Raw genomic sequence first — 12,010 nt, forward strand, 5'->3', positions numbered from 1 at the left:
TTTTGTTAATTGTTAATCTGAGTCCTTCTCTTTAAAATATCGTGGTTATTTGCCTAGCATACTAATACATACATATACCTATTTTATATGACTTCGAGAGGAAAAAAAGTGTTAAAGAAACAGATTTATTCCGATATATATTATATTGACATAACTTGAGAGAAATGAAGCTGATGAGTGTAAAGAAATGAATTTATTCTCACCTTCTGGACATTTGAGTTTACCTGTGGAAAGTAGAACACCAAAGAATAATACCAGCATTCCTGTTTAAACTTAAAGTAAATGTAAATGTGTAAAGAAACATTTAGCCCTACCTCCTGGACACGTGAGTTGACCTGTGGAAAGTGGAACACCAAAATATTATAGAGGAACTCCTCTATAAAAGAAACATCTACCAGACTGTAAAGTAAATTATTACAGAAACCACTTTCTTCCTACCTTTGAACATTGGTATGCACCTGTGGAACGTGACATGCATGTCAGAGATAGAACGGATGAAAAAACTGCTCTACAGAAAGTGATTGAATATTGTGATACTGCTGTTTCACCAAGCAGAATATCACAGCTGTCAGTAACCATGACATGACTAAAGTCCAAATATCTAATTTTAAATATGAATTCTTGTATGATCCTTTGGTTTTCCACTTTCCACAGGTGCATACAAATGTTCAAATGGTAGGAAGAAATGTGTTTCTGTAATAATTTACATAATGTTTTGGACAGTCTGGTAGATGTTTCTTTTATTATAGGAGTTCCTCTATAATATTTTGGTGTTCCACTTTCCACAGGTCAACCCACGTGTCCAGGAGGTAGGGCTAAATGTTTCTTTACACAAAAAGATGTAAACAGGAATTCTTATATGATCCTTAGGTATTCCACTTTCTATAGGCACAGGCTCACGAATCTGTGATGACGGTAATATTAAATACAGTTATTTCAATATTTACATCATTTTTGGGATCCTCGGGTAGATCATTACAAAATAAAATTAAAGTTGAAATATGAATTCTTAAATAATCTTTTGGTGTTCTGCTTTCTACAGATACACCCATATGTCCAGAAGGTAGGATTAAATGTGTTTATTTACACATGTGTGAGTTTGAAGTTTATATTTCGACATTTTGTTTTGTTTTGTTGTCAAAAAAATGCAGAGTTCCCCTCAATCTAACTGGCCCTGACTGGAGCAGCGCGGCCCATCATCAACCAGGGAGACGTAATGCTAAAAAGCTGTTGATGGGAAGAAGAAACTGCACGAATGAAATCTCGCTGGGGGAATGATTGACCTAAGAGGTCTACACATGTCTTCTATTGCTCTCTCGACAAAGAAATGTAGAAAGTCGGGAGCTCAGATCTACACGGGACTTCCTCACCTCAACAACAGACTGTATGTTACTAGGGAATTGGATTTATTTCACATTCTGAAAAAATTTTTGTCCCATAGGGCCTACAAAGTTCTGAGTAGCAGTTGGTGTGGGTGCCATATACTAGACAATAATCTTTTTTAGAGTCGTTTGAAGAGAACGTTGCTGGCTTTTTCAGCGTCCACATCCTCATCCGCACGAATCAAGGATTTCTCCCCAGAACCACAACTGCCCTTTCTGTTTCTTCTGCCCTTCACTGATGGCTCTTTTTTCTGTCTTACAGGTAAACATCACAGACTTTCCAATGGCTGCTGAATGTGTATCAAGACAAACACTTTCAGAGCCGCTTACATCACTGTGTCCAACACAGAAAGGAGCCGGTTTCTAATCTGTGTGAAGTGAGAAGCAACGCCCTAAAGAAGGTACGAAAAGGGTTCTCATCGCACAAATGAGCTGACTATTCAGTGCGTAGCACACATACAATAACCGGATTGATAGCAGAGATGAGTAAATGTCTTTCAGACAGAAAACTGTATCATACAAGAGCAGATATGATTATACAAACACAACAACCAAATGCACATGTCAAACAACAAAGAAAACGTGGGTCAACAAAGAAACATGAAACATGTATGTGCAGCTGCAGTGTCACAGCTTTCGGGTTTACGTTGTTAAATAAACAGAGTGCTTGTATAATTTCCCGTATAATATATAAGTCTGACTTGCCCACAAAGCAACCAGCATGTCAAGAAGTGAGAAGAAATGCATTCGTTACCTCATCAGCATCATTTCTCTCAATCATCATGAGAAACAAGTATCCTAGTATGTCGCGATAAATGAGGGCCGATTTTTGGAAGTGCATGATTTGCATTTGGTTTTGTTTTTTGAGTTCCAGAACCCGAAACGTATCCAATACAAGAGTCAGATATTATTATGACAACTAACAACAAAACCAATCACGCAATATTTAGTAGATTCGATCGCACATTTCTAGACTCAGTTGCATCGATCAACATTTAGAAAAGCAAGAGCAGAGATGACTGATCCGACCTCATTTCAACGGGAGTAATGTTTAAAATGTACAAATAGACAAATAAATAACACTACAAGTAAAAGCCAGGCTAGATGAGTTAAAAGAGAAGGAATTCCTGAGAGGCCCTCAGGAAGTCCTATTAATCCTTTGGCGTTCAGATCAATTATGTGTTTCTTTACACTTTTTTCTCTCAAGTCATATAAAATATGTATAGTATGTAGTGGTATGCTAGGCCAAATAACACAACGATATTTTAAGAGAATGACTCAGATGTAAAAAGAACATTTTGGATGTTTCCACATCGAAGTTCCGCGCCCCTTCACTCAACAGCACTCTTGATCACATCCCATCGTCAAACTTTGAGAATCACATGCGGTAGAGCTATGAGGGGAATAAAGGAGTGTGTGCTCACACCGAGAAAGAAAAGACTCCCTGGTGGATGGTTACCTGCAGGGTGTCTACTACATTTCTTCTATCGCTAAGGCTACATCAAGAATGTCACCATAATTCTGATTGACGCGCTCGGGAGCCACATCGGTAACTGCTCGAAGAACAACGCACCGACAACAAATTGGGGGGGTATGTTAACAGGAATTTCCTTTTATTAAACAATTTTCTGCCATTTTTCAGCATTCCAATCCAATATTTCCGAAAAAGGTCCGGAATTACAAAAATATTAAAACAACTAAAGTTTAAATGAAAACTGTTGGTTGCCGTATACGGTACAGACTTCATCGAACTATCTGTGTGCTCGGTTCACAGATATCTAGGGTCATATAAAAAATGACAATAACTAAATTAATATAATAAAAAATATTTTATTTGGAATGAATCGTTTAAAAAAATCGTTTAAATATGGCAAAAAGATTAATAAATAACTACTTCAAGCTCGTAATTATTCCATGTTTTTATTAAAGATTTTACGAAAGTAGAATTTGTTTTTAATATATAAAAACCTTTATTAATTACAAGATTATCGGCCCTGTAATACCCACATGACAAATCACCAAGTTGTTTCCATGAGTATGCACTAGTCAGATACATAGTTTTCTGCTTTCTAAATTAATACGGGAATATATGTTCCAAATGTGATGGAGCAGCTGTAAGTAACAGTGTTTCTCTCGAAAGCCTGATGACCATTACAGACTGACAGCTAGTTTCTGCTTTGTAGCCCCCACAGACACTGGAGAATTATTGGGTGAACGTTCCCTGTTTGTCATGTTTGGATAGAAAACTGGATTTGGATGCTAAGCTGTCTGTAGAACTTGCTTGCCTTTTCAGCGTCCACTCTCCCGCAGCAAGCGAATCAGAGATTCATACCACAGAACCACAACACTTGCCCCTTTCCTTTTCTCTGCCTCCGTATGTCTCTTTTTCGTCTTACAGCAGGTTTAAACCACACAGATCTCAATGGAGCTGCGGAATGGTGTATCAGACAAAACACTTCAGGCCGACCTACATGCATGTCAATCCCAAGAAAAATAGTTTTTTCGTGAGTAGAATCAACCGCACTAAAGGAAGTACGAGAATTTCTTCATCCCACAAACGGAGCTGCTTATTCAGGCAGTGCACACAACAAAAATGATGATAGGCAGAGAGGATTAATTCCAAACATGACCCTGTTCCATTTTTTCTAGTTGAAACATAATTTCACAGACATGATGTATTTTTTTTTTTTAGATTCACCTCGTTGTGCTGGATGCAGCAGAAGAAGACTTGGGCAAATGCCTCTGGAGTACGGCAAGAGCCATATCACATGACCTGGCTTCCCCTTGACGAGAGGAACAGGCCCTTGGGCTGAGCTGGAGGTGAAAAGCCAACACTGAACTTTTGTTGGCTGGGCCTCACGACACCCTTGCGCCTGGAGTTTCTGTTCTGGTCGCTGAATTAGTCCCTTATTGTTTCGATCACTGGGGCTCCAGGCCAACAAATAAAGAAAGAGTTCGACCAAAGTGTTTGCCCAATGCAGAGACGAGGGACCATCAGTGGTTCAGCAAGTGTTCTACGACAAGTTAATTTCCTTTGTCGAAAATAGTAGAGAACTCAATGTTTTGTTTTTCTCAGCTTCAAATTTGGACGAGTGTCGCGTTCTGGCATTGTTTGTCGTGACAACTTCTCTCATATGTTGTTGTAAGGTGATGGGCTTCCGAGGCCCGGTGATAGCAGCTTTCCAGGTAAAGTTGATGGGAATTTGAAAAAAAAAAGCGACCTGACAACATAAACACGCGACACAACACAATGTTATTGCTACGGTTCATTTAATTAGTTTCTCCCATATTTTAGGACATGCGTGCAGCTCTGCCTTTGTGAATGAGCTTGCACGTTGACTAATGCTTCATAGTTGTGATCATTGATGCTTGATTTAGATGATTATCATATTATGATATAGATTCAAAATTTTGCTCACTACGACTTTACTGTATTATTATTTGCAGCTTTTAAGAGATAACGTAATGTAAACATGACACGACATGCTTATAATTCATGATGCTAGTGATATGATGATTATATAGGGCAAATATTTGGTAATACTTTTTTGACTTTGACTTTACAATGATTTTAGGTTCATCATCCGTTTAAGACAGCTGACATATGAACATGATCTATGATATATTAGAAAGATATAAGACACCTTCAGGTGCACTACTTGTATGTTGGATAATTTCACAGAAATAATCATTAGCTAATCCTATAGATTTAGGGAAGTTTGAACACAGAAATGGTGGTGTGTGTATTGTATCACAACTAACATATATATTTATAAATAGCAGTTTTGTCATTTTTAAGGTTAATCAGAATCGAGCTGTATTTGAATGTTTGATGAATTATTTTTGCATGTCCGACATTGTTTCATTGTTTTTTCTGTTCGAGGACTTTAAATAATAAGTTGAAACTTTGCATTTGCTGTCTGTCGTGGGGGTTTTTTTGATTTGGTCGTTCCTCTTAAAACGTTTATGTCAAATACATGTTAATAATTAAGTAATATACATAATGGTGAATGAACACAGTCTAGACTGTAAAAGGGTGATTTCGCCAGTACCCTCATCTAAAAGTATCTGCACACTGTGTGTTTGTGTGGGTCGCTGGAGTGGCCAAGTGGGATATTCCTCTCACCTGGCTGATTTCCTCACGCACCTGTTTCCTCGTTCACGCAATCACCTGCCTGCAGTTAAAAGGCCGCTCTTCCGGGGCGGTCCACTCAATGACGTCGCACCTGGAAATCTGACAACCAGCAGACCTGCACCAAAGCCTGAACACCTCCCTCCTCTGCTCGCAACTCACCTGCACATGCTCCCTTTTTAAACAACAATAAGTATAACTGAGTCAGGTTTTAGGTCCAGTGGTTAATTCTTGACTTATTTGCTTCCGTTTGGTTGTGAGACAAGCGGGCTGTTTCATTCAAACATTAGGCAAAACTTTGATCAGATTTGGTGTTCCATAACAACAGTGATGGGTTATTGCACCATTCACAGGGTAAACCTGCCCTCCACCTTTCCCATACAGAACAACGTTAGGAACTATATCATAATCATGACTTAGATGTAGTAGTGCGTGACAAGATTTCCTCCTAAAAGTAATCAGAAGGGGGGGGCGGAAATTATGTTTGTTGACATACATCAAGGTATAGAACGAAACAACATAGGTTAAACAAGAAATATGCTACGTAAGGCAGTATATGACCACACCAAACACACACAGCATAAACTATCCTCGTCTCTCTCTCTCGTCTCATCGCTCTCTCATCTCTCATCTCGTCTCTCTCTCTCTATATATATATAGATATATATATATATATAGATCTAGAGATATATATATATATGAACGGTATATAAGATTCAGTTCACGTCCGCTTAAAACAATCTTCTTCAAGAGATTACATAATTTATTGGTCTGTCTGTCATGTCTATCTACAATCTATCTACCTATCTACTGTTCTGTCTGTCTGGTCTATCTGCTAAATCTAACAATCTGTCTTGTCTGGCTGCTGTCTATCTGTCTATCTACCACGCTGTCTGTCTGTCCTGTCGTCTGTCTGTCTGTCTATCTATCTATCTTCTGTCTGTCGTCTGTCTGCTGTCTGTCCTGTCTGGTCTAACATCTGTCCTGTCCTGTCCTGTCTATCTAACAATCCTGTCCTGTCTGTCTGTCTGTCTGTCTGTCTGTCTGTCCTATCTATCTATCTATCTGTCTTGTCTGCTGTCCTGTCTGTCTGTCCGGTCCTGTCTATCTTCTTCTGTCTGTACTGATCCTGTCCTGTCTGTCGGTTCTATCTAACAATCTGTCGGTCTGGCTGTCTGTCTGTCTGTCTCGTCTGTCTGTCTGTCTGTCTGTCTATCTTCTGGCGGTCTGTCTATCTAGCTAGCTAATCGATCTATCTATCTAGCTATCTATCTATCTGGCTGCCTGTCCTGTCTGTACTGTATGTCGAAAAATCTGTCCTGTCTGTCTGCTGTCTGTCTGTCTGTCCCGTCTATCTATCTGTCTGCTGGCTGTCGGTCTGTCTATCTATCTTCTATCTAATATCTATCTATCTATCAGCTATCATTCTATCTGTCTGTCTGTCTGGCTGTCGGTCTGTTAACAGATCTGTCTTCCTATCTAACAATCTTCTGTCTGTCCTGTCTGTCTAATCATTCCCCGGTTTGGGTTACAGTAAGTCGGTTTCCACCACTGCGTTCTCTGTGTCTCCCGATGAGCAAGCACCGCCGCTGTTGTTGGTGTGTGTGGTGGTGTGTGTGTTGTGTGTGTGTGTTATGTGTGTGGTTTTGTGTGTGGTGTGTAGGTGTGTTGTGTGTTTTTTGTGTGTGTGTGTGTGTGTGTGTGTGTGTGTGTGGTGTGTGTGTGTGTGTGTTTACCTCCGTGCCAGAGCTGACACAACCTCCACCCAGCTTCCACGCAGCCCTGAAAAAGAGACGATGTAGCTTCATCGGAGCTCAGTCATTCCGCGGGATTCCCCTCCGAGCGTCATAAAACCTTAACAGAGGTGAGGTTATACACACACGCGTAAAGTCAATATAAATAAATATTATATCATTTTAAACACTGCGGCTAGCCTAGCCACCAGCCGAACGTTGCCTAAGCAGGTTCCGTGTCCCGATGATGAGGATCGTGAACATGGCGCGCGTCGCAAAACAAACAGCTGAGTTAGCAACCAGCCGTGGTCGGGAATTCGGGCTCGTGGTGGCCGTGATTTGTGACAGAGACGGCACAGTGTTGTAAAAAGCCGGACAGTCATATTCCTCCGTCTCGGGGTCGGGTGTAATGTTGGGTGTTCGCGGCACACGGTACAGAGAGGAGAGAGCTAGGCGGCTCTCGCTGCTAGCATAACTGACATGTAGACTCACGCGCCGCCTCGCGTCCCGCGACAAACATCTTTTGATTCAGTCGCTGCTCGCCGCCTTTTGTGGTCAGAGTAAACACTTGGAGTCTCTGGGTTTATCAGAGACACATGAAGCTTGCTCTTGTCTCCACGAGCTTAGACGTCAGGTAGCCGTTAGCATCACAGGTAGCAGCGCTCGTGCCTTGCGCCGCTGCTCTTTGTTGAGTCGCGCGCTGCTTGAATCTGTTTTTTTAATTATTATTATTATTATTATTAGTATTGACAGATTTATTGTTAAGTTTGTAATGAGCAGTGTTGTGACAGCTGCTTCTCTTTCACCGCTCCATGTCTTGGTCTCCTCAATGGTGCATCCTTCACACCTTCCTGACTGATGCAGTGGGTTTGCTATTGAAAACATGTGTCAACTCATGACGTTCAACTAATCGACTCACGACTCGATACGATTCTCGAGTTTTTTGTTAACGATTCGATTATTTAATTAGTTATTTAATTTTTTAAATCAAAATGAGCGACAGACAAATTATGAACCAAATTAAATGATCTTTTTTATTTGTAGGCAAAACAATCTCAGGTGCTTTTTTTTTTTTACAGAAACTTCCAAACAGTTTGTGTTCTCCTTACATGGTCATCTTTACGACCCTAAAGGGTCATACTACCGGTGTTGTCCAAACTGAGGGGGTCACGAGTCACCAACAATATTTTAATGATACGGTCGTGATCGGTCGGAGTTGTTTTGTAAATAAGATGCGGGGACAAAAGACAGATTTGCCCAACACGTGGAACTGGCAATGCCATTAAACACGTTTTAAATTAATATAATACTCAGTAATCATGTACCCGTGAAGCTACGAAGTTAATCAAGAGATGACGACGTTTTTAAAATGCAGGTACAGATTTCACATGATTTGGCTGCGGTCCGAGTTCGGGCGGGTTAGTTTAAAACGTCGGTCGGTGGCGGGTCGAGCAAACATAGACCCGCGCACACGATACATACATAATACTTTATTCCACTGTTTTTTCGGTGACAGTCACGTGAGGTTTTAATTACAGATAGTTTAGATTTTAGGGTATTTATGACGACATCAGGCTCGAGTAGATTTGTGATTGAGATAGTGATGCGTCTGACGATGCTCCCTGCTCCTCTTTCGTAGTCATTGTATTTTGCGGCGTAAATTGGAGTCGGACTCAGTTTAGAAGCGGTGTAATAATTAAACAGTGAGAAGCACGCACAGGTAGATGATCAAGTTTAGTCCGTGAATCCACCTGGAGATCTCTGCTTCGAGACATTTCAGGCTGTATGGGATGGTAGCCGGAGCGTGAGGGAAAGAGCTCCTCGCCGTGAGGAAAAGACTCTCGCCGTGCGGAAAGAGCTACTGCCGTGAAGAAGTCCTCGCTGGCCCTGCGTATCTGCTCCGGTGAGTCCGGTCGCGCACATACATACGTCATCAATGGGATTTATCGTTTTATCGTGGGATGACATATTCTTACCGGTGGGAAAGTTTTTTTGACGATATATTGCCATCCCGACTGTAAAATTATGGCATGAGTTTTGTTTTGGTGTTGTTTAGGCGTTTTCAATACAGTGTGATGCATGTGGAGGAAAGAGTTACGGTATCTGTCCCTTCGACAGCGGCGCTGAGCATCCTGTGGGAAGCTGCTCCGCTGTCTGTCCAACTGTGTGATGGAGAGGAGCCTGCTCGTTGTCCTTGATGGATTAAGAGTTTATTCCGTCACGCCTCTCCACCAACAGTCTCAAGAGACGCAAGTCCTCAGTCCAAGAACAGACCGCATTCTTGATAGATCTGGTCGGTCTGTTGTGTCGCCTGGCTCTGATGGCTGCTGCCCCAACAAACTCAGCAAAACAACAATTCCACCATCTCGCTGCACAGTTAAGTCTGAGCTTCCTAAGGAGTAGAGTCTGCTCATCCCCGTCGTGTACCACTCGGTTAGATTTCCAGTACAGTCCGGTTGTGGATCACCACTCCGAGTATTTGTAGTTCTCCACCTCCTCCACACCTCCCCTCTGATCTGGAGTAACTACGGAGTGATCTTGATGTGGAGTTACATGATTGGGGGCAACAGCAGCGCGGTGTTCTTTGTTACCCCGTGACACACAACCCTATCAACCTCTTCTAATTGTCCTCAGTGTCGCAACCTTGTCTAATTGAATGGGAAGCAACGTTGCGTCTGTCACACGCTTGTGCACTGACACAGAAAAGAAGAAAAAGAGCGCTCGCATTACCACCGTCACCTCGCGCTGCTCTCCGTCCCGCCTTCACCTCCGGCTGGCGAGTGGTTTGCAAAGTTGAATTTTATCTTTTGATAGTAGAGTCCATGTGAGACACCGCGACCTGCAAACCTTTAATTTTCACTCATTGAGCATCATCACTGGCTTTCATCTAATGCGGAGAGATTAGGAATCAAATATTTGTTTTGCAGTGTGGTAGGATTCGAGTGATCTCGTGGTCGAATCGCTGTATGGCAATCTTCCATAGTTAAAGACTTGTAAAGCTCTGTCTAGAGTCAGTATTTAGTTTTGTCTGTTCTGGTAGAAGTAGCCATCCATGGAAGAGGAGCCGCTCCCACCTAGATAATAAAGGATAAAAATTACAAGTTAAAAAAAAAGTTCTATTTTCCAGCTGATTTTTCTAAAATAGAGACCCCGTCGTACACCTGGACCTTTTTGAAGAGGATCCAGGATGTTACTGACTGCTTTAGGTCACTATTCCAAACGTGGTGCTTACTTGGAGAAACAGTCAACAATAATGATCTCGGTTAATCAGAATAACCTGTGTGAATGGTCCTTGTTGAACAGGTGCTGCCTACGCTGCTGGATTTTAACGTCCTGTCACATAGTGATACTTGGAGGTGGTAGAAAAATTGTTGAAGTGTCATTTTCAGCACTCCAATTCATCTTATGAATTATCTATCGGAGATAATTCAGTCACATTAAGGAAAGTCCAGCTGGTGACTGACTGCTGTAGGTCCGGGTTTCTCGAACCTTCCACACGCATTTGTTCACACAGGATAGTTTAGTCGTAAAGAGACTTTTTAAAACATATTTATTTGTTACTGTTAGACTGGTATGTTGCATCTTGGAACGAACCAAGCGACTTGATGGATGGAGTAGTTTAGAATACCTTCCATGCGATCTCAACATTCAAAACCAAGTATTAAGGTCCTGTATGTATCTAAATAATTTATTCGATGAATAATAGATTCCCTCTGCGTACACCACTAGTACGCGCACCACAGTTTGAAGACCACTGCTTATAGGTTGCATCAGTTGGTGGTTGTTGTAGGTGGCCCAGGCTAGTGCTGCAGAAATATAAATGTGATGACTGTCTCAGTCACCGAGACAACCTGCAAACGACCAACATGCCCGGTGTTGATTTTGCATTTATTTTCTGTGACTGTGCTCAGATCTCTCTTGCTTCGCTTCGGCTCAACCACATGAGAAAAGTGTGAAGAATAACATCCTCGTCAACCACAGCCCGCCTTCCCCCTGCGTCCGCTCTCGGGTTATTCTGGTTAGCTTTTGGATGCGATTTATGAAAGTGAAATTTAAGTTCACGGATGGTTAAGAAGGAAGACCGCATAAAATTAGATTTGAACTCCAAGATAGTCAAGGGGAAGCCGAGCCTGTCACCGCAGGCAACAAAAGCGTGTCGTTCAGAACCTTTTGGAGGTTCTCCTCGTCAACACTTTTGAGTCCACATGGCAGGAAGGCCGTCGAGGCATTAAGGAACACTCTTCCTATGACAGTGACATGTAAGGGTTTTTTTCAGGAGGAATGTTGAGCTTAATCCAAATCGGTGTGCTTTCTGCGCACCTACTCAACGCAACGCCCCACACACTTTGTTTTGCCTTTAACACTATTAGAAGTCACAAGTGTTAAGCGCTCATCCAGTCATAAAACAGGGGTGAATCAGGGGCAACAAAAGTTTATAAGTCCTTATTTCACGCAGGAGGTGGACAGAGAGTTAATAATTTGGCTCTGTTTGAGGAGGATGAATGAAGCATTTTTGTCATCACGTATATTTTTAACCATCGAGTCAGATCTGTGCCATGTGTAAAATATATCTGAGATCTGTGACGATGGCAGATATTAAACAGTTTTTATGTTTGTCACTTAAATCAAAGTTTGCCAACAAACTAACAACATGCAGAAAAGGAGGACATTGCGTACCTCGCGCTCCACCTCTGTGGTGGCAGAGATCTGGGTGGATGAGGATGAGTTTGATTTACAGATTCTGATCACACGGACGCCTGCAC

The 12,010-nt window shown here is 41.7% G+C and overlaps 2 protein-coding genes across 2 annotated transcripts in view; both read left to right on the plus strand.

The window, feature by feature from the left end:
• Positions 1-12,010, plus strand: part of LOC104932731 (macrophage mannose receptor 1) — a 39,970-nt gene that overhangs the window by 10,945 nt on the left and 17,015 nt on the right. The window lies entirely within an intron of this gene.
• The window catches only part of LOC109140475 (uncharacterized), a 30,452-nt gene that overhangs the window by 5,408 nt on the left and 13,034 nt on the right, over positions 1-12,010 (plus strand). The window contains exons 4-6 of the mRNA XM_027289084.1: positions 655-675; positions 789-809; positions 1,043-1,063. Of these exons, the coding sequence (XP_027144885.1) occupies positions 655-675; positions 789-809; positions 1,043-1,063 (63 nt within the window). The remainder of the gene's footprint in view (positions 1-654; positions 676-788; positions 810-1,042; positions 1,064-12,010) is intronic.

This window comes from Larimichthys crocea, chromosome II (genome assembly GCF_000972845.2).
Source record: "Larimichthys crocea isolate SSNF chromosome II, L_crocea_2.0, whole genome shotgun sequence".
Classification (NCBI taxonomy): domain Eukaryota; kingdom Metazoa; phylum Chordata; class Actinopteri; family Sciaenidae; genus Larimichthys; species Larimichthys crocea.